At 36.2% G+C, this 22,972-nt stretch overlaps 1 protein-coding gene across 11 annotated transcripts in view; it reads right to left on the reverse strand.

The window, feature by feature from the left end:
* Positions 1-22,972, reverse strand: part of PCDH9 (protocadherin 9) — a 671,837-nt gene that overhangs the window by 473,833 nt on the left and 175,032 nt on the right. Inside the window, exon 4 of one of the 11 annotated variants that reach the window (XM_063149411.1) lies at positions 18,213-19,955. The exons of 9 other annotated variants lie outside the window; for them this stretch is intronic. In XM_063149411.1, the coding sequence (XP_063005481.1) occupies positions 19,935-19,955 (21 nt within the window). In that variant the 3' untranslated portion in view covers positions 18,213-19,934. Of the gene's footprint in view, positions 1-18,212; positions 19,956-22,972 lie in introns of those variants that run through there. One more of the 11 variants, XM_063149414.1, reaches the window with a different exon arrangement.

Genomic DNA, 22,972 nt, shown 5'->3' on the forward strand with positions numbered 1-22,972 from the left:
CTTCAGTAGTCAGTTCCCTGTGGGAAACCTGAAATGCCCCAAATCACTGGCCTTGGCGGTAAGTCTGTGTTCTCCATTAACATCTACAACAAACCCACCTGATGACAAGGAAAGGTCACCAAACGTGGTGGCTGCTGTCTTGGTAACCATCAGAGTCACTTATTCATACTGCTTGTAATCAGGCTAAAAGTTCCTGAGGCTTTGCCATCTGGAAAATTTTGCATAGCATCTCTAATGACTTCTTTTATTTTATTTCTTTTATGACTATGACAAGACTTGATTCAACAACAGTTTGGAAGCAAACCAGCCAATTCTCTTTCTTTCAGGCACACTTTTCAGGCAATTCAAAATATTACCTTTTTTTCCCCTTTTTATCTACTTTTCTTTTTTTTTTTCTTTTCGCCAGACTGAGCTGTATTAGAGATTAATTTGGAAAACCAGACACATAACATGGAAAAAACCCCTGAATGTAACAGAAATGAGAAAATAAGAAAAGACTAAAGACAAATCTCCCTCTGGCCTGCTGTGTCTCTTTCTCATGCTTTCTCTCAGATCAGCTACCTTACAATAGCTTGCCTATTACAAACAACATCATAGAAGGGACTGTCCCTTTGGGAAGAAAAAGAACAGGCAAAAAAAAGAGCAACCTTTTTCTCCATCCTTCCTACAATTGGTTGCACCTCTGTTCCCTGTTCTGCCCAGAAAATTTCAACTCTCATAATTTGTCACATATTTCCTCTTCCCTCTCTCCTCCTATCCAATGTCAAGCTGCTCCCAGAAGAGGGGTAAATGCTCTCTTTGCAGATATACACTTGAGAAAAAATGCGATTTTTCTTAGTGTATTAAGTTTAGCTCAATGAATAACTTTTATTGCATAGAATATCTAAAAAGTGCCCTTTGTTGGGCAATATACTAAAATATTTGTCGGGTCTTGGTGCTGCTGCTGATTTAACATGTACCATTTCCCATTAAATACTATAGCTAGCAAACAGTTTCTAAAATTTAGATTTCATTATCCTAATTGTATTTACATACGTGTGACCTCCTTTAGAAATTATGCAATTCATCCTCCAACTAATTTTTAATAGCGATGAATGCATATGAAATTGGAAGTAGCACTATACAAAATTAGCCCATATTCCTCAGAAGCTCCTTCACACTGCCACATTCCTGCAGACTTGGCTGAGTTTGTCTCCTCTTGTGCAACTTCCTCAAGAATACTAAGCCAGTGAACACATGCACTACTACTGATACTTAAAATATCATCTGAATTTATGTTATTCCTGCAAGCAATAGGGTTCTGTCTCAAACCTTAGATTTACCAGATATTGCTATGAACTTCTTCACGACCTGAATTCTTTGACCTGTTTCTAAAAACAAATCAAGAAGAAACCAACAGCACAAAACATACCTTTCCTCTCTAAAAAAAAAAAAAAAAAAACCAAAAAACCAAAAAACCAAAAAACCAAAAAACCCTGAAGCCACAACTCCAAAACTCATCAGTTAAATATTAAGATATTTTAACTGTTCACCATAGGCAGGCTCTCTTTAATGTCAAAATGACTTGACTCCAGATTTGAAATGCAGCTACACCACTGCAAGAGAGCTAATGTTTTGTTAGGAGGAACAAATAATAGTTTTCCATCAAAATACTCATGGAAATCTTGTGTAATTCTTATTCTTCCAAAAGAACTCAGTTGAATAAATAAAGCAGCTGTCATTCAAAATTTGCTGCATTTGAGAAGGAGAATAAGAACATGCAGGTTTGGAAAGACAACAAGCTTGATAACTTTTATTAGTGTTTCATGACAGTCAATTTCTGCATACATTGCCTTGCAAAGATTTGATGGTACCTTAACTGAATCTACAAAACATCAGAGACTCTCAAATCTAGTCAGAAAAAAATACATCCAGAAATATCATAACACATTTCTCAGTAAAATGTTCATTTTCATTCTTCTCTGGAGATATGGGAATTTAGATAAATTCAAATAAAAAAGATTTAGTTTAAGGAATGAACACCAAATGCTTATCCATTCTATCTTCCCTATCAGTAATCAGGAGCAGCATTTTGGAAGATCAAAAAAGCCCTCCTTTCTCTCCTTCTCTCACATCTTCCCCCCTGCACACCACATTGTCACATAGGCACTTCTCTGGTATCTGAAGCAAGCAAAAATCTCCAGCTAAAAACAATGACGTAATTTCAAATGTTTGTGGACCTGAGGTCACACTTCATTACTAATCAAAAATTTCCAGAGTTTATTCAGAACTTCTGCATAAAAAGCTGATTTTCATCCAAAGTATAATCCTATTCTGTAAATTGCTTTCATAAACAGTACAAAACACTTTTGCATTTTCAGTACACCACAGGATTCACTATCAAATTTCCTGAATTTACAAGTCAATAGACAGTCTTTCAATCTATCTGGTCTTTGCAGACTCAGCATGCTACGTGTAAGCCAAGCTGTTGTCCTTCTGGCTTTGCATATTGCTGCCAGCACTAAAGATTAGGCAGACCAAACTCCTCACTCAGTAGTCACAGCACAGAGAACTGGGGTGTGCTGACTGTTCCCAGATGAGCAGATACCTCAGGTGGTAAGTTAAGTGAAGCTTCCTACTGCTCTACAGAGCACCAAGTCAACTGTGCCTTTCCACCATATTCCTCAATGTTCTAGAAACATAATCTGTCTATATCGATCCCAGAAACACACAGCACGTCCCTTATCACCATCTTTTTAATAGACAATTTCCTCCCTTTCTCAAATGAAAAATGAAATAATGATCATAAAAGAAACCAGAGGGCAGCATGTGATAAAATTTCTATTCAATCTGTTTTTCAGAGTAATGCTGTGTGTGCTTAAAATACCATCCTGCCTCAACCAACCACTTTTTGTTTCTAAGAAAAAATTTGAATGGCATGATAAGATGTCATTGCTTGCAACAGTAAAAAGGAACTGAACACAGAAACTCCAGAAGGTCTTCTGCAGTCTTAAGTTCCCCACACGCTCTAAATATGCATGTTGTCTTTTATCTATATTCTGAACTTGCCCCTCAAACCAACTGTCATCCCGGATGCCTGCAGCTCTATTACCAGGAGAAAACACCAACATCATCACTAAGGATTTGCTAGTGGATCAATTCTGTAGGTGTTATAAATCAGCAGAGCTTCAGTAACTTCAGCTAAGTGATGATGATTTACAACGCCCTGAGGATCTGGCCCTCTGTCCTAATTACTTCATTAATCTGCATATTCCTGAAAGGAACACTAATCTTTTTACTAAATTACTTTTACTTCAACCCACCTGTTATAAGTCTGATGTGGATTTATACAGAGTTCAGATCATACTTTCTTACTTATTTTTGAAGAAGCATTGCCCTGAGGCTGCCCATGGTCCATAAATGATCTATATGGCTGACTGAATCAAGCCTGAGCTGGTGCTTTCAGCAGGTATGAATTCAATTCCTCAAGACCAATCCATTAGAATCTAAACACTATTAATAGAAGGGAGAGGAAGAAACACATTTTTTCTGTCCCAGGGAATAAGAAGCTGGCTACTCTGATAGGAAGTTATTTGATCAGGTCTATCAGAGCCAGAGGAACACAATGACTATCTTCTATTAATAACAAGTAGTTTCTTCCAGGAAAGGAGAAAGTTGGTGTTGAAAAGCATGTTTTATCATATTCCCTCAAGATATCACTGAAGCTAAGAGCCCAGCCAGAGTCTAAGGAGATTTATGTATTTATATGAATAATAAGACCATTGACTGCTACACTGGACTGTGTGTGCATACATATATGTTTATTCTTTTTTTTATTTTTTTAATAAAATAAGCTTTTCTATGCATAACTTAGCAACTAGAAATATGGGATAAAAACAGGTTCAGTGGAAATGCTGCAATGTTGCCATTTTGGAGCTTTTCATTGTTCACCAAATTTCCCTCTGATGCTGTCTATTGTTAAAAAAGGACCCTGAGGGACAACCACTCTGATCCTCCATGGCATGGCCTGAAAATGAAGAAATTCAGTCAGTAAGCAAAAATCTCAAAAACCTAACAACTGCATTTTATTTGGAAACTCATTCAAAAAAAAAAAAGGAAAACAACAAACAAAAACCAAAACGGTGTTGTGCTGATCCCAAGTTTAAAGTGAGGCCCACACATAAAATTGATTATGTGGACATTTAAACACTTCTAGAGTCCTCTGAAAGTAGCAATAGAACAAAAGAAATAATTTAGATGGAGTTGAAAGAGTTATTTTGTCTGCCTAAAACTTAATATTTTTGTAAAAGCAAACGTCTTCCAAGCATTTTCCGCAGAAATATGTCAACATTTAAGTCAACATTTTTCAAATGTTACAATATTGTAGAACTAAAATGGTATTTTTCATAAACCTAAAACAGAATGAACTGACACCTCACATACCATACTTTATTAATGAGCCCAGGCTTTTAAATAGCATGTTCAACCATAAGAGGTATTTAAGGAGTGACATAAGATTCCGTACCCTAAATGAACGAATAGTAACACCAAGGTTAGGTGAGTAACACCAAGAAGGTGACAATTGTATCAGGCTGAAAGCACTACAGAAAATAAAAAATGTACTTTGGATAGGCTAAAGAAAGATTCTCAGTACACAGCAGCAAAGGTTTCCTGCTCAGATCTTCGCACTCTGTCCAAACCAAAGAACTGTTAGGCAGAGTGCAATGAACAGGATTTTTCATTCCCAAATTCATAGAAATAACTAGCTCCCAGAGAAAAAGAGTTAAAGGTGATGACATTGTAGTTGAGATAATGTTGATTTTATATGTACCTACAGAATAGGAATGAACTGAGTGTACAATTTAAATAAAACTCACACCTTGCTGATTTCTTAAGAGTTATTTCATTGCACTTCTGACAGGTAAGGAAAAACAATTTCTTAGATTTCTAGTTGTTCCCTCTTCAAAATTTATTTTAGACTACAAAAGGATATTTTACACAGCAAGTTAAAATCGCCTAAATAGTAAGGACTAGTGTAATAAATGCTTGCCTGGCTTCTGTAGTATCAGGATGCATTTTAAAGGGCCACTAATTCATGCTAACATTTGCACATTATCATTCTGCATCACTGCAGTATTTGCAGTGCTATTGCTAGCCTCATAAAATAAATACTAAACAAATTACTATACTCTCCCATTTGCCTATATGGAGCCATCATTTACTTTTAATAAATTTTCCTACTCTTTCTATGAGGAAGAATAGTTTCCAGCTTCATAGGTTTGCTGTTGCTATTCTTTGTGTGCACTTATTGTACATCAAGGACAATCTCATTATCATATCTATTCTTAATACTTATCTTCAGTCAAGCCACCCACCAATGCTCCTCCCCCCCTTTAGAAAATAGCATTTAGTGACTGATCTGTAGGCCCATATGAACTAAGTTTGAATCTCCCACTATGTTTCAGGAATGACTTCACTGAAATTGCATGGCTATTCAGAGAGCAAATATTAAGTGGATTTCAGCCACAGCAATATCAAGACATTTGTTAGACTAAAGAAGAGTGCATGAGGAAAAGGAAGGGATGAGCCATTTAAAATTTCAATGTAAATTTTTAATTTTGTAAACCCTCTTCCTATCTCCTTTCTTCTCTCCTTCAAAAATCTGTATGTTACATCTTCTGTATTAGCAAAAAAAAAAAAAAAAATTGCTACCTGATTCTCCCTTCTAGTTACAATAATCCCATTTTCCTACTACGCTTCCTATCTTCTCCCTCCTCAGCCCCAGGCTTTTTATCTGAAGTCACCACAAACTTCACTAGTAAACTATCACTGTCCATCACCTGCTGTGAATCACAAACTCACTGCAGAAACTGCTTATGGATCTACAGCTGGCAGGAAGCAGTAACAGCTTTCTGCATCTCCTTGGCCCAAAATAAGACCTAGCAGAGACTGCACCCAGCTGGTGAGCTGCTATGCAGTTCAGTGCAATTTGCATTCTCTGGTCAGTGCCCATTGCTTCTCAGGGATGACTGTTCACCATTGGGAAAAATGGTCACTGCCAGCCACTGAAATGGTGTGCAGAAATGGCTCACCAATGGCTCCTATCACAAGATAAGTGGTCACAGATTGCCCAGAGAGGTGATAGATGTCTCATCCCCAGAAACATTCAAGGTCAGCGTGGACAGGACACTGAGCAACCTGTTCTAGTTGAAGATGTCCCTGCTTATTGCAGGGTGTTAGACTAGATGATCTTTTAAGGTTCCTTCCAATCCAATCTACTGTATGATTCTATTATTGCGAATTTGAAAATGGCAAATCTTGCAATAAGAGCAGGTGATACTGATGGGTTCCAGCATGGCAAATCCAGCCTGCAGCACCTGGCCAGTTTACAGTAGTGAAATAACTACTTTTGTAATGATAGACATCAACATCAATAGTAGTTATTAGTCAGGTACTGCCTAGACTGGAAACAGGCTATTACCAGTTAATGATAGGTAGTACCTGTTCCAAGCACATGTAGTCCTCACTAATCAGGCTAAACAATTAATTCTTGTAGCAATGGAGGTTTACCAGCTTTTCTCCTCTTTTTATCATCTTCTGATACCCTCATTATCAATTTTTTTTCTTTTATTTTGCTACAATATTCTCCTACCTACTCTCTAGAGTTTAGTAGTACAACATAATATTGCAGGTTCATTTTCCTTCTACCTGAAATAACCAACACAACTGATTTGCCCAAGCCCTTTTCTTTTTTTCTCCCCCTTCATATGGGTACACAGCCTATGCTCCCTCTAGAAGCTGTTCTGAGAAAAACATCCATAGCTAGCTACTGCCCAGGCAATGTTTACTTGCTCCATCACTGTCTGCAAGCTTGAGAGGTGGTAGTGTTGGTCTATGTCAAGAATGAGGAAGGTTGAGGAAATACCTTGATGTGTTACACTCAGTATTGGTTGCCTGGGTTTGGTTTAAGTTTGCAGTCTGACCCAAGACTGTAATCTCTAGAACATAGATTTCAAGAGATGTGGTTGCTGTGCAGTTTTCCCTCCCCCTCCACTTTTTCAAGGTTATATCAAAAAATTTTGATAATGTCCTGTCTAACCAGAATTCCTTCAAAATAGAACTGGTAAGAAAAGATCTTGAGTCAGATCCCAAAGCTCTAGAAAAACGAATGCCCCAATTTCTTACTGTTGTGAATCTGACATATTATTTTCTTATCCAGCATTTTTAATTCATACTTTTTACTGAGGTCATCAACTTGGTTTGTATTTTGCAAATGTACAAAATGGGTAATGAAGTGAATGGATGTTCAGTAAGATAATTTCAGAGCCAGGAATGAATAACAGTGCTTTGAATCTCTTTCCAGTGTGTGCAATAATAAAGAGCTGTGGAAATGGCTGTGAAATGACAGAATCACCCCAGTTCAAGTGATCATACAGAAAAGCTTGAAAAAAAGTGAATAATCAGGCTCTGGATGAGACATAATGCAAGAAGATAAACCAAATGTACCTTCCTCCTTTATTAACTTTCTTAATGAGGTTACCTCTGAATACCATGAACTCTAATGAGACCAAGAACTATCTATTTTAAATGCCAAGCAAACCCCTGCTAAGCAATACACTCTTTCTTTGTAGGGCTAATGCTCTCAAATCCTCATAGTAACTGGCAAGGCTTCCCTATCTGAACCTTTTTTTACTTTGTGTTTTGATTATGTGATAAAGCCCAATGAAAAGTTTTTCCTTTACAAGCAGAGGTATGTGTGGTTTTATTATTTTTTTTAATTGATAAACAGCATTGCACTTACATATGTGGAAAGATCAAGGTACACTTTCTTTTTATTATTCCTATTATTGCATTCCCCTACACAACTGCACCCTCTTCGGAGACATCATTTGCAACATAATATTGATTTTATGTGCCGCTTCATATGCATTCCACATCCTCAGATTAAAGATTTAAATTAATATGACAAGTGAAACACTAAGAAATTCAACAAATCATCAGATAGAGTAATCCACGCTGGTTATATTTTATAGGAAAAAAAAATCCACAATCAAACATGCAAACAAACAAGAAAACCACTTCAGCAGCCACAGCCTAGGCCAGATTTAATTTGCTTGATTGATCTTGAGATCTTTGAGCTCAAATTCATTATTCTCCTATTAACTATTATCATTGTTGGAATTTATAAGGGACCTGTAAACCTATTAAACTGGTCTTAAATGTTGCAATCCATTTATTGAACAGACTAGCAATGAAAAATTAATTATTAAATAACCACCACAGAAAAACATCAGTGTCCTTGTCACCTCAGAGCTAGATTGATAGCACGTTACCTTCTGGAAAGGTGGGGCCCGGCAACGTTCACATATAAACCTTGGAAGGATAATGCTGAGTATGTCACTGCAGAAGTCACATTTTTAATTTAATGTTTTATTAAATGTTAGATAGAATAAATTTATCCGGGCCTCGCAGACTCAGTCTTAATAAATGAATTGGCACTCTTTCAGATGTAAAAAATGATCACAGCTTCTCAAGGGCATCGGAAACCCTGAAGCATAAGACACCAGTAAATACAAAAAGCAAAGGCAGCATGGACAGTGATATATTTGCAAGCACTGTGGGTGAGCCAACACTTTCAAACTGCTGAGGCTAACAAAACAAGGGCAGTGAACTCCCAAAATGGTAAAAGCACCTGCAGTAAGAAGCTGTGCTTGAGTGCTGTTGCACAAACATGTCCACTACTGGAAAAAAGTGGAAAGGGTGTGGGTTTATCACCCTCCTGCTACTATATTTCAAGATATGTTTGTACGTTTAAAATTTCATGAGCAGTATTAATAATTTATTTTTCTCCTGTCCTTTACTTTTCTAAGACTTAGACTTTGAAACCAACAGGCATGGAGAAGATATATTCTCTCCCCCCTGTACTGTTATCTACAGAATGTTCTCTTGTGTTTCCCTGCAGAACTGCTGTCATTAGTAATATTTAATCTGGCTAGGAAAAATGGTTACAAGTTCTTAAGTCAAAACCAATATGCCCCCTGTCCTGGCACATCTCTCCAGAGACAGGATTTCAGCAAGTGGCTCCATTTCGAAAACATTTGGCTTACATAAGGCAGGACAGCTCAACACTAACACTGAAAGGCTTTCACGGCATAGTTGAGCTGCACTATGTATTTGCACAGACACTCAACAAAGTGATTGCAAATGGCTGTTAAAGTGGCCAGAAAACTGCCCTTCCTCACATTGTCAAACAAAGGAAAAATGCATGGCATGCTTTTTCCCTAGAATCCTAAAATGTCGGTGCTCAATAGCTGTCCATCTCACACTGCCACGCGGTCCAATGTTAGCCAGCACATGGACAACAGGTTCCAATAAGCAACGTGCAGAACTACAGAAAGCAGTGAGTTGTGCTAAAATTGTCTTCTCCTGCCCTCTCTGCTGTTTGAATTCATGCAGCTGGCATCCTCTTGCTGAATACACAAGAGCATTTGAATAAGAAGGTAAAAAGGAAGAGGAAGAGAAACTTCCTTGGAGTCTGGCATTCTTCCAAAAAGCCAGGAAGAAAATTCTCAGCAAGTAAACACTATAAAAGAAAGTAAATGACAAAACAAAACACACAATCGGGCTGATAAGTTCTGAATAATGAAACAAAATGCATAATTATGCTGATAAGTTCTAAATATATGATATTCTTGGTCTAACTACATGACACTTGCACCTCACTTATGAGCCCTACAACTGATGTGAGAGGAAATTAGAAGGACTTTATTCATCAAAAAGTGAAATGTGACTTCACATAAACATATGGTTGCATGGAAACACAAGCAGTGAGATGAACTTACTACCAGTAAAAAATGACAAAAAACTAAAGCTGAGCTATGCTATATCTAATCCTGTCTTTCTTTAAATGACCCAAGAAAATAGATTATAGCCTCAGAAAAGCAGTCACAGCTTATAACAGAAACCACATATTTATAGGGAAACTTAATTTTTTTATTCAAAATGTGAAGAATAAAAATGAAACAAAAATGGTTTTTCTTTCATTCCTTGACAATATAACTTAGACAGTGATCTCTCCTGAAGTACAAGAACGGAAACTAGTTTTGCAATTATGCTATCCATTTGTATGAAGAAAACATTAGGTTAAAGAAATAAATGAGATAATTAACATCCTGAATTTAATTTTGTATATGTTTTGGCTGGGATACACTTAATTGTCTTCACAGTAGATTGTATGGTGCTATGTTCTGGATTTCTGACCAAAAGAGTGTTGACAACATCCACATGTCTTATACATTTCTAAGCAGTGCTTGCACAGCCTAGAGACCTCTGCTTCTGATGCCACCCCACCAATGAGGCTGGAGGTACAGCAAAAGTTGTGAGGTGGGACAGCTGGGACAGCTGACCCCAAACTGACAGACAACATGATGTCATGCTCTGCACATAAAACTGGGGGTAGAGGAAGGAAATGGGGACATTCAGAGTAATGGCATTTGTTTTTCCAAGTCCCATGTGACACATGATGGAGCCCTGCTTGCCTGGACATGGCCAAACACTTGCCCACCCACAGGACATGGAAAATTAATTCCTTAGTTTTTTTTTTTTTAATTTTGTTGATGTTTAATTTTTTAAAATATTATTAAAATGTTTCATTTTGTAAATGTTTTTTGTAAATTTTTAAATCAAACTGAATTTATCCCAATCTATGAGTTTTATCACTTTAACCCTTCTGATTCACTTCCTCCATCCCACTGTGGGGGAGTGATCAAGTGACTGTGTGGGACTGAGCTGCCGGCTGGGGTTAAACCACAACCAGCTTTTAATTATTCTGGTAACAGGCAAACCACTTTTTTTTTTTTTTTTTTTCTTTCCTTATAATACAACAATCACTTTTGTTTCATAAGTGGTTTTCTTTATTTTCAAATCACCTTTGGTGGTTGTGGGATCTCAGCACCTCAGGACTGATGTGCAGAGTGACCAAGACCACCCTTGAGGGCTCGGAGGTCCTGGAATGTTGCCAGAAGTGTCTGGTGGCTGGACTTTGATCCTACACAGGAGATGACACCTGTATGAGGATGGGAGGATTTCACTGGGGTGAATGGTGAAGGGATAAGTTAATTTGAGTGTGAGACACAGGGTTTAGGATTTCTGTACAGGGGGGTCTAAAGAAGTAAGATGGAGGAATTGGGGCGTGTCCTGTCCTTCTTCTTCTTCTTCTTGGCCTCCATCTTCTGTGGTGATGTTGGCACTTTGGGATTGGTTATTACTAAAAGTGCACTGGTCAATAAGGGTAAAAGTTATTGGGGAAAATTGATAAATATTGTATACGTAGTTTTGAGTATAAAGATAGGTGACCGCCCCGGGGGCTCTCAGTGTGCTCACGGCTGGCTTGCTGTGCCGAGGGAAAATCTTTTTGATAAACAACTAATAAACACCGAGACCGAGAAAAGACCTGAAGCCTCTTCTCATCCTTTGAAGACCGAGCTGTCCAAGGCCACCCCGGGCCTTTCCAGGTCATTGAAACAGCCGAGAAACCGACAGGTGGTGGGAAGGAAGACAGATTCAGATTTAAAGGGAGATTTGACACAGTTTCAGCTACTAAGTGAAGCCTATTGCTTTAGCCATTTTTGAGGTATACGCTGCTTTGTAATTCAGACATACAAAAAATGTCAACACTTTTAAGCAAAAATGTGTACATAAGCAAGCAAAATAAATGTGTTTAGTGTGGATGTTGTAAGAGAGCAGAAAATCAGAGCATAAGTAGCTCAGAATGTTCCAGCTAAATCTAACTTAACGCTCTTAGAACATGACTCCGTGTGCTGCCTGGTCCATGTGCCCTGTTTCCTGTCTAGGTTTATCAGGACACCAACAAGAGGAGTATAGGAAGTGTCTTGCTGTTGCCAAAGTACAAAACTCACATCATGTTGGGAATGTGCTCCATAATATTTGCAGGGTTGATACATCCCATGCTACAGATCTATTCAGTGTCTGGCTCCTACTCCACAGTAAAGAGAAATTTGATAGTGGTCAAATGAAACAGCTTATCTCTTTGGTCAAGAACAAATAAAGTCATGTCTGATTGCAGTAGTTGTTACTCAAACATACATTCTTAATCCAATATATCTGAACAATCTATTGAAATGACTCAAGAAAGTATGGAAAGTTAGACAAGGGAAGAACTATAAAGTGATAGGTACAAAAAGAAATATTTTTTTTCTAATTCTTTAACATTTAGGATTTTTTCTAGAACTGTAAATACCTCAATAATTAGTAGTTATAAAGCTAACATAGCTAAATACGTGACACTGCAACAGTTCACTTTCTATTAGGAGACAAAATTTATGAGCCTATCTAAAGAAAACTATAGCCATTAGGAATTGATTACAGACTGAGATTTTCTGTAGCTAATCAAAAACTGACATATTCTTGTTGAATAGGATAAATGGCCATATAAATTAATTTCAGTATTTTCAGGCAGAAGGCAACATGCCTAAATACTTCTCTTGAATGTTAGCAAATAAAAGAATGCAAGCTGAAATTAGCTTTTCTCTGCTAATAAACCGGGATACAGCTGAAGCATCCTATACAGTAAGATCAAACAGACTTATAATATCGGGCATTGGATGCTAAATTGCATCCAGAATATAATATATACACTAATATATATATATATATATATATATATATATATAATGGCTTCAACAGATGGCCCAGGTCAAATCTAACCCCAAATCTAAAATATCATACAATTTAGGAAATCCACATATGATCAAGAAATATTGCTCTAGACCAATATACTGTACTTTTGTAAAAAGAGCCACTGCAAATTGATATCAGACCATCTGTACTGTTAGTTACTACAACTGGAAAGCCTGAATCTACAGCTGATGACTCATGTATTAGCTTTACTAAAACTAAGCATATGAACTTTCAAAACTGTATCAACAGAGTCAATTTACGAGTCAGCAAACGGCAAGTCCATCAAAGAATCAGCAAGGGAATAACAGCTTTACTGATTTTAACAGAAGAATTTGCTTCCCATTTCTTCGCAAACAATGATACTTATTTTTTTATTGTGCACTTACTTTAACATGCTCAATAATGACAGTTTCCAATAGAAAATTTCTCAGAGGTACCAAGATCTTGACAGATGATTACATGCCAAATGTTTTTATCCTACACAAAACAGGGTAATGGATGGTAAGGATAGGTGCAAAGGTAAAAGGATAGGTGCAAAGCATTAGTATGCATGTGCATATAAGTGTCCATACATGACATGAAACTTTTGTAGCAATTCCATTAAATGCCAAAAAGTCTTCTAATCAGATGTTAAATACCAAGTAAAAAAAAGAAAATCTGGGACACGTAGGATGTTGTTCTTTAGTAAACTTCGATTCTGAGGATGAAAAATTGAGATTTGTCATCCTCTTGTACAGTGACTAATGAGCTAATAAATTTACAGACAGATGAATATAGAATTCTTGATTTCTCTTTAAAAAGGTAGCTACAGCCTAAAGAATTATTTTAATAAAACAGAGAATACAGTAAAACACAAAAAAACCCATAAATACTGTGAAAGGACTACGTTTTCAAGAACTCTACCCAACCCTCATAAATGTAAATGAGACTGTTTACTGTGGTACCATTACTCATGAGTATTCTCTTTTAGTAAAGGCAATTTTTTTTTTAAAAAGTAATTTCTAAAAGCTGCGTATTATAAATTCTTTCACACATGGAAATTGTAAGGGATTATAGATTGCAGTCCATGTTATAGTAAGAAAGAATTATTATCCTTCGTTACTTTGAGCAGGTAATTTTATTTCTTTCTTCTCCCCTTTCCTTTCTTATTCTTCACCTATGAATCCTATTTTTCTTGTAAGCTCTTTGAAGAAGGAATTATTTATATTTGTAGTTTAATCCTCCAGCATTGACTGGGTACTGCAGAAACAATTGCAATGCAGATACAAGAAAGGGATGTCGAGGTAGTCACAGCTGAAAGTGTCATACCTACACTATTCTTAAAGTTACCTGTGAAGATGCTTTTTGGTTTGGAGCTTGTGCTCTAAAGAAAACTGATCTTCCTTTTGTCAAAGAATTCCTAATGATTTCTAATAGTTTCTAGAGTTCACTACAGACTTACTTCATTTATTGTCCTTATCACTCCATTTCTGTCTTCACTTGCCTGCTTTCTGTCCCTCTTCAACATATTGTTACTGTAGGAGGTATTCACACTGTCTAACTTTAGTCAACTAATTTAGGGCTCTGAATCACCCTCTTTGAGTGCCTACATCTCATAGAATATGACTATATATGGAATAGACATTTTTAAACTCAGGTGTTCTAATATGTACTTTTTCAAACACCCAAAGTAGCTTGGCCTAGGTGGTGTTAATATTCCAATGCATAAAGCAGTTCCTGACAACAGTAAGCAAATTTATTAAGTGACTGGTTTACAGGTATTTTTGTACTAGCTTGGCATCTCACTTTCCTTTTTTCTCACCTAGATTTAATGCAGTAATCACACTATCTGTAGCACAGCATAAAAGAAAAAAAATTAAAGAAGATTAAATGCAAATAGTATCTACTAATGGGATTTAATAAAATATCCATAGAATTTAAAAAGCAAATGCCTGCTCAATAAATTGCTGCATTCAGCCAAGGAGGCTGCAGCTGTGAGTAAGACAGTACATCAGTCCCACGCCTAACCACATCTTGACCTTTCTTTTGAGGCTGTCAACAAAGGTGCCAATTAGAGCAATGATTTAGAGCAACACATTTTGCGTTCTGCTAAACACAACTGTTACCAAGGGGACAAAGATCATGCATTTTGCTTAATACTGGATGCCTGATTGGCTAAATACAAATCTTCTGCTGACAACCACTTTGGTAAGCCTCAAGATGAGAAGTAGGTAAGTGCACCACCCACATACTTTTCTTTTGATCTCCTGGGACACAGAAAAGCTTATACTGTAAATATCTGAAGGATTTCCTGGCATATTGTTGATTTTGCTTAGTTTATCATCTCTCACACACAAACTCAATCATCTAAGAAATCACTAAATTCTTTTTGTATCAGAACAATATTAAACTATTTGTTTCCATATATCACAACTAATATATGGCCATAAATTATGCATCCTAATTCAACATAAGGAGAGCTGCAATCCAGATATTCAAACTTAGCTTCTGAAAGCTTCTCCTTCAACCAAGCCATAAGAAAAGCCTTAAGCAAAATACAAATCAACTATCAAATTATTTATTTAAAGAATGGTAAATGAGATAAGGTGATGAGAGACAGAAAAGGAAGAAATTTTTTCTGCCTCAGTTGCAATGTGAATGCATGCAATTTTGATAAAACTTAGAGAGGCAAGATGAAAACAATGTATAATTGAATACAAACTGCCCATAGCATGAAAAAATAAGTGAGTTATGTACCCAGAGTAGGGAAAAGACTATGATACAGTCTTAAATATAAGTATAAATTTTATCTTGGAGTTCCATTAGCAGGATACATGTTGATGATCTCACCAACAACATAATATAAAGACCAAATATCTACTTTAAGTGTGCAAGAAAATCTTTAGCTGACACAAGCACTCAAAGAATTACTTAAAAAGAAGTCAGGCATTTCTATATGTGGTTCACTAAAATTAAAAACCCCTATATATATAACAATTACTCTTAATTCATATATATCTAAAGTTCAAGTAAAATAAGTGGAAGTAGTTTTAGTCAATTCAACACCGTTTGTCCATCCCAATCAGATGCTTCCCACACAGCAATTTCTATGAACTGATCATCTAAGGAGAAGCACAGGACATGGAATGACAGAAGACATGTGCAAGCAGGTTTTCAGTACAAGTATTTCAAACTGAATCTGTATTAAGGCATACTGACTGACATTCATGATAGGCCTACTTTCTTGGATCTACCAAATCTGGGAGGTGGGAAGAACTTATATAACATACACTACTTTAAATCTCATATTTCTCAGTAAATGTTATGAAAAAAACTTCAAACATTGGGCTAAAATTTACCAGGCAGTTCAGAGATGTTTGCATGCAAACTAGCTACTGCTACATTAAAATTCTTTTACAGTTAGGCACAGGATTAACAAGTTTCTTTACCAGTTGTCTCTTTTTTAAAATAAGTACTATGGCTTTTGGGGGATGGGGGTGGTGATTTGGGTTTTTTTTGGTCTTATGGTGAGAAAAAGTGTATTGTGTAACAGCAAGCTATGATGTAACTATGATCAACACTTCTGTCTGTACTTTAAATCCTTAATTGCTTCCCTAAAACTAGTCTAGGAAAAAAAAATCAGTACCTTGAAAATACACATAGTTTTGAAGCTATAAAAGGAAGCCAATTGAACTGATATATTTTTTAAATTTTGAAGTATAAACTTTATTGCTTTTCTCTTTGGGGATCTTCTTCTCCCTCTTCCTCCTGGAGCTCTAACTTAATATTGCATGAACAGAACTATGTTATACCTGATTAATGGAATATGAATTGGAACCTAAAAGTTAAAGGCCAATCTGATTTCACTGTTCAAAATCAATAAAATCTGAAATTTAACAAAAACCAGATGAACAACTAAAACCAAGTCAATGAGTGAAGCCAACACAGCTACCATTTATTTTAAATGACAAGGTAGGTAACTTTTATTAAGTTTCCTACTAAAGACTTGCCCTTAAAATAAAAATATTCTTCATTCAGTAGAATAAGGCTTTTACAGAACTATGGAGATAAATACAACTTTGAAATCTTCAGGCTAGAGAACATTTTGAATTTTATTTATTCTCTTTTGGTAAGGCTTTACAATAAATGGTCAGTAAGAGCTTGAGAATACAACACAAAAGTTTGCAATACTGTATTTAATTTCGATAGGAAGGAAAAGATTAGCATTTCCACTGATTCAGCCTTGGGTTCCATACCAGTTGGGAAAATTCAAAGGAGGCACTCTGAGAGTTATGTTTTCAAAAGTCAAGTTCTATGAATGGACAGTATTCATATACCTGCTGATGTTTACAGGTTGGTAATGATACACCAATATACTTAAAATAATACTTGATATTAAAGGAAATAATGCAGACATCTTGTGCATAGGCACGATCCAAGTATTTTGTGAAATCTTTGTAAGTATGGATACAGAAGTTTCTTTTATTAAGATTCAGCTAGAAGAGCATTTTCTTGTCTAACAGATAAATGACATGATACCTTATATGTCACCTGTCAAATACTTGATTTGATAGATTCTCCATTTCTCAAAGTCACATTGGTATGGAAAACAATGTTTGAAGTTAATGTAATAATTAATGTATCTGTCCATCTAGCTTTAATGTTTTCAGCTGTTTTCTTCTGGGACCCATATATATTTCTGCTTGGAGAGATTTGACTGGATGGTTTAAGGACCATGGTTTGTCTTACATAAAAAAGTATAATTAAAAGTGTCAGGAGAAAGTCAATGTCTTTGAAAAATAGAGTGCTGTCATAGAGAAAACAAAACAAAAAACCAAACTGAAACAGAACAATACAAAAAAGCAAAATACCAAGTGATTTGAGAGTGTTCATAAAAAACAGCTTTTCAACAGTATTTTTGTCATACTTGGACGAAATCTGAACTCTGCTTTAACAAAAACAGAATTCCTGTTGGTTTTTGCTGTTGTGATTTTCAAGTGATATTGTAAGATATAAATAGAAAAATTGCATATATTTATGTCTCTGTGATTGTGTATATGTGGAAAATCCCCAGTAACAACAGCACCAAATTCCCCCCTAATCAAGTTCCTGATCAAGTATAGGACAGCTGAGTATCTTACACATATACTTCTATGGCTGTAAACTTCAGGTAAAAAAAAAAGAAAGACAAACAAGCCTAAATTCAGAAAGGTTACCTTCAGTGCCTCATAATTCTATTAGTTTACTTAGCCTAACGAAAAAAAAATCATAATTGCATTTTGTTTTATATGAAATTGAAATGTAGAGGTACCAAAACCATACCACCCAATCCTTCTCCCAGTAGTTACATAAACTCCTGTGATTCAAACTTGATGTCTTTCTTGCCACAGATTTCAGGATGAAACTGGACCTTTCAAATAAGCAAGTATCTTAGCCAATATCATCCTTGACAGTTTATTCCCATTGTGATAGATCACTTACTATCTTGTGATCAAGATAGATCAAGAACAATAGTTATTACGTTAAAGTAATAACTATTGATACCACTCCCCAGAAAGAAGTCATTGCTTGGGACTAACAACATAGAAGGATGGAAAGTATTAAAACATTCTATTTGGAAAATGCAGTGTCTCTTATCCTGCTACACTGGGGAATGTAGGAGGATGCACAGCCTTTTAAGGAAAGTAGAGAAACAAGAAGCTTGTCTGAAAATGGGAAAATCTAAATGTATTCAAATCAATTCTTATATAGGTTCTAGAGAAAAAAGAAAAAAAAAATCCCAAAAAGAAAGAAGTACAGATTCTTCCCTGAATTGTTACAGTGATACAGGTTTATTTCAGACAGCATTTAAATACTTATTTATTGATATATTTTATCATTATGGGTTTACACGAAAAATAGTGGGATACAGGCTTTGCATAGTGAGTAACATCTTCCCAGAGGTGCTGAAAAGTATTCTGTGACATTCTCCCAAATGAAAAAGCACCATTGAAAAGGTATATATTTATCTCTTAATACTACTTGAATGTACACACATTTCAAGAGATATATTACTCCACAGCAACTGCAAAGCACAGATATTTTCAGTATGAAGCCAGCACCAGGTACAGTATTGTCACTGTTTTCCATGTGTATTGTTTCCACAAAACTCCGCCGCCAATCATTTAATGCTATTTTCTTAGGTTTGGTAGGCAAACTGTAAAAACTGACATAACTTTTTATTAGGTTGCTGCTTATTTTGCAAATCTATTGTGAAAAGCATTCAGCTTTGAATTGTTGCAGTGAGCTCATACTTTTGCTATAATTTTTTCCCTCTAAATCAACTAAATGACATACAGTATTGTTTCTATTCTTATATTTGATGCAGAAGTGCCATTAATATAACAATATGTTCACTAATAGGTGTGACTATACATTTTATGGTCCATCTCTGTCACTGTCTTATTTTGCACAAGCCCTGTGGTATTTTAGAGCCTTCAACAATTTAGTGAGAGCACCAAGTTTTCTTCCTATTCTTCCTTCAAATGAGAAACTCTAAATTTTCGATTGTGCTATATTTTACCGGTACTTTTTGTGTTGCTATGAATTAACAAAAAGGTCACAGTGGCAACTTTTTCTGTTACTCTCCTATAATTCCGCATCCTATATTTTACTGTATCAAAGCAGCTTGCTAAAGGAAAAAGAATATATGTAGTATAAATACTCTTATACACATAGATATATATGTGTGCATATATATATATATATATATAGATATGTATGTATAATTGGTCCATAGATAGACATAGATTATATTTCATGTTCTGTCCTCTCAGCTTATCAGGCACCAGCACTAGTTATTGAGGAGTTACTAACATTTTCATAGGCTTGTTCACAAATTAAATACTTAATCCCTGTTGTCACTGTTAACTGGTGTCAACCTGTGCTCCACCCAAAATAGCTTGGATTAGTATTGGGTGGACTACGGTATGGAAAATACAGGATTTATGTCAGATAAAACTATGGGAATATCACAAGAAGTTCTAGCTTTCCTTATAGTTCCTTTACCAAACAGGTAGGGTCTGAGTTGCAGGTGTCTGATCACACTTCCCACCAATATGTTCAGGATCTCTTTTAGTGTCCATTCTGAGTTCAAGGCAGTGGCATGCATCTGTGCAAGGTGTCCCAAGCAGTCTGAGGAGCCTTCTCTGTGCAAGCAATCTTCTTGGTGCAGAAAGGTGGTGAGGTCTGTTGCATACTGTAGGCAGTCAGGGTTGGTGAAGCACACATAGACTCTCTCAGGGAGAGGATGGAGAACACTTGAGAGAAAGAGAGAGAGATACCAGGAAATAAGCAGGCCTAGGGGAGGTCAGGACCTATAAAGCCTCAAAATAAGTTTGCCCTTCCCCTTTCCAACAAGAGCTTTAGATATTTCAAATCCTAAAATATCTTGGTTCATATCAGATTGTGAAAGAAAGTCTTGAAAATTAACAGCTGTCTAGACCATACCACTAGTTTGCTTTTTCCTTATTTCCACACAAAGTCTGAGGTGTAACAAGTAGACTATATATTCCTGTCTATTTGCAATGATTAAATTCCTGGTTTTTAGGATTATCACCAAGACAATTCTCAGAACTGCTGTGTTAAAAGCTTGCTCCCATCTTGATTTTGAACGTGTCTGCCCAACATGATGAATTAATTAGTTTTCCATTTTCTGTCCTTAATTTCCATACTTGTGGTTGCAAACAGGATAGTTGTCTCTCAAATATTTAGCTTTAATCGTGAAGGCAACTTGGCCCTTGACCTTGTTAGTGTAATTGAATAAATGTGGTGAGAACAATGTTCCTCTCAAGAGATTCAGTCTCCATCTCAAGTCAGAGGCTAAGTAATTTTGGGATAGGATGCAAAATGAAGCAAAACTTTTCTCAAAGATTAAAAAAAACCAAAAAATACATACTGTCAATTTTCACTATAGCAAAACCTCAATGGCAGGGTGCTTCAAGGCATCATACAAGGACCAAGTGCTCAAAATGTATTAAGTAATGTCAAAAAAAAAAGTGAACAGCAACTTGGCAAAATTTACAAATAACAAAGAAATATTATTAACCAAGTCTAAATAAGACTCAGGGAGATGGTGGCCATCTTAAAAACCCACCAAAAACCAACAAACCACCAAACAAACAAACAAACCAAAAACAAAGCAAAGAAATCTAAATGTGTAACAGATTATTTGTTTTATCAGAGATCTCACTTACTAGCACTATTTTAGGAAAAACACCTGGGTCTCACTGCAGACAGCTCAAAGAGGAGTCCTGCTTGATGAGCAGCTGCAGTCAAAAAAGCACATAAAATTTTCAAATACAGAAGAAATTGAGGTGAAGAATAAGAAAGAAAGAAAATATGTCATTATATGAATCAATAATTTTCCCTTCTCTGGAATAGTGTGAAGTACTGGTCACCTCATCACAAAAAGATATTACTGTATTAGAAGGTATTCAGAAAAGACTGATTGTGATAATTAGGCACATAGACAAGCCTTCATATGAAAAGACTGAAAAAACTGGAATTGTTAACCTTAAGAAAAAAAAATAAAAGATGAATAAGGAGGGATATGAAGAAGGTATAAAAATGGTAAGTGGCAAAGAGAAAATAGATCAGGAGCTTCTGTAGTCCTGCGTCTCATAATTCAAGAACAAAAGGACACTAAGTGAAAGTGAAAAGCAGCAGCTCCAAATCTGATAAAAGAACATACTTTTTAATGCAGCACATAATTAGATTATGGAATTCAATGCCACAGGATGTCACTGATGTCAAGACTTTACCAAGACTCAAAGAAGGACTTGGCACATACAACTCGTGTTATTCTTGGGAATTTTATGCTAACTAACTGTTAAAAGGTTTTGAAAGAGAGATTATGTGCCATATTTCATGATTTAAAAGAAAATAATTTAAAAAATAATTTGGAGAAAAGTTCCCTCTAAGTGGATATTCCCATCTCTTGCTGTCTGATTATTTTGTTCTTTTCTTTGCTTCATATGTTGGCATTTTCTCTTGAGACATCTGGGCAGTCTTGGTGGGTGGCTGTGTAATAATGAATAACTATTCTGTTCTAATTACTATTATCCCAGTCCTACCCCACTATCTTAGTATCTCCTATAAAATCTTAATATTAGGACTTTGGGCTTCCCTTTTGCAGAGTAATTGTCTTATGCTCTATTGTATTCCACTCCATTCCAGTTAGCCAACTAGATTTGTCACCCATTGTTACTTAGTATAACCATTGTTGTAAGCTATATAGCATTGTGCATGTGTTTGGAGCAACTGTGAAACTTCTAGATGCAGAACCAAATAAATTTTTGCTGTGACAGCTATACAATTGATTCTGTGTGCCCCAATTGTCTTCCAGCCCTATCTTAACCTCCAGCCATGCTACTGACATCTTGCTTCCCATCCTGCAGCTGGAAAACATATGCAGTGTCTCTAAAATAGAGGCACTTCAGTTTTTAAACTTCCTATTCTCCACAGCTTACTTACCACATTTTTCTCCTTTCTGCCGGCCTGGCTGCTCAGAGAGATAAAGTATTTTTGTTCCCATTTTTGTTATTATACTATTTCTTTTCTAACTCATTAGCTTTTTCTTTACCTCTTTTTTTTCTGTATGAAGGCTTTCAATGCAGGTAAACAATGACAGGCATAAGCATAAAAGAACTTCTCTGATCAGATGTGTTAAGTGAAAACCGAACCAAAAATAGGGTGTGAGAAATAATTGATAGAAGCAGGATCACAGATTTTGAACATCATTCTCAAACAGGTATTCCTCCCTCTGTTATAAATTTCATTACATTCTCAAAGCTGGAAGGGATGGAGGCAGGAAGAAAACCTTTAAGTACCGACCTATGTAGCTAGCAAAATACCTGCTAAATTCTGTGAGGTTTTGGGAGTAGCTACAAAGTAAGTGAAGATATTGGGGGTGGAGGCACAGAGAGCAGCTGCGCTCATAGGGCCAGCTGGGCGGGCTGTACAGGCCTTGAAAAGAAGTTGAATTCAGACAGTGCTTACAAACTGGACACCACAGGGAGACTGTGAGGATACCAAGGGATAACACCTGGAAGAAGAAAGGCAACCCCAACTGAGCTAAGGTGTGACTAGCTACTACACAGAGACACGTGGTATGTTTTTTCTCCTTCTCTTCCCCAACAACTTCCATCCCATAAAGTTTTCAAGATTCAATGTGGCAGGTTGCCAGATAATCTCATTGAAGTTCTCCTTCCCACAAAAGGCTAGATCTTTGAAGGTCCCTTCCAACCTGGGCTGTTGTGTGATTCTATGAATTGGG

Source organism: Melospiza melodia, chromosome 2 (genome assembly GCF_035770615.1).
Source record: "Melospiza melodia melodia isolate bMelMel2 chromosome 2, bMelMel2.pri, whole genome shotgun sequence".
Classification (NCBI taxonomy): domain Eukaryota; kingdom Metazoa; phylum Chordata; class Aves; order Passeriformes; family Passerellidae; genus Melospiza; species Melospiza melodia.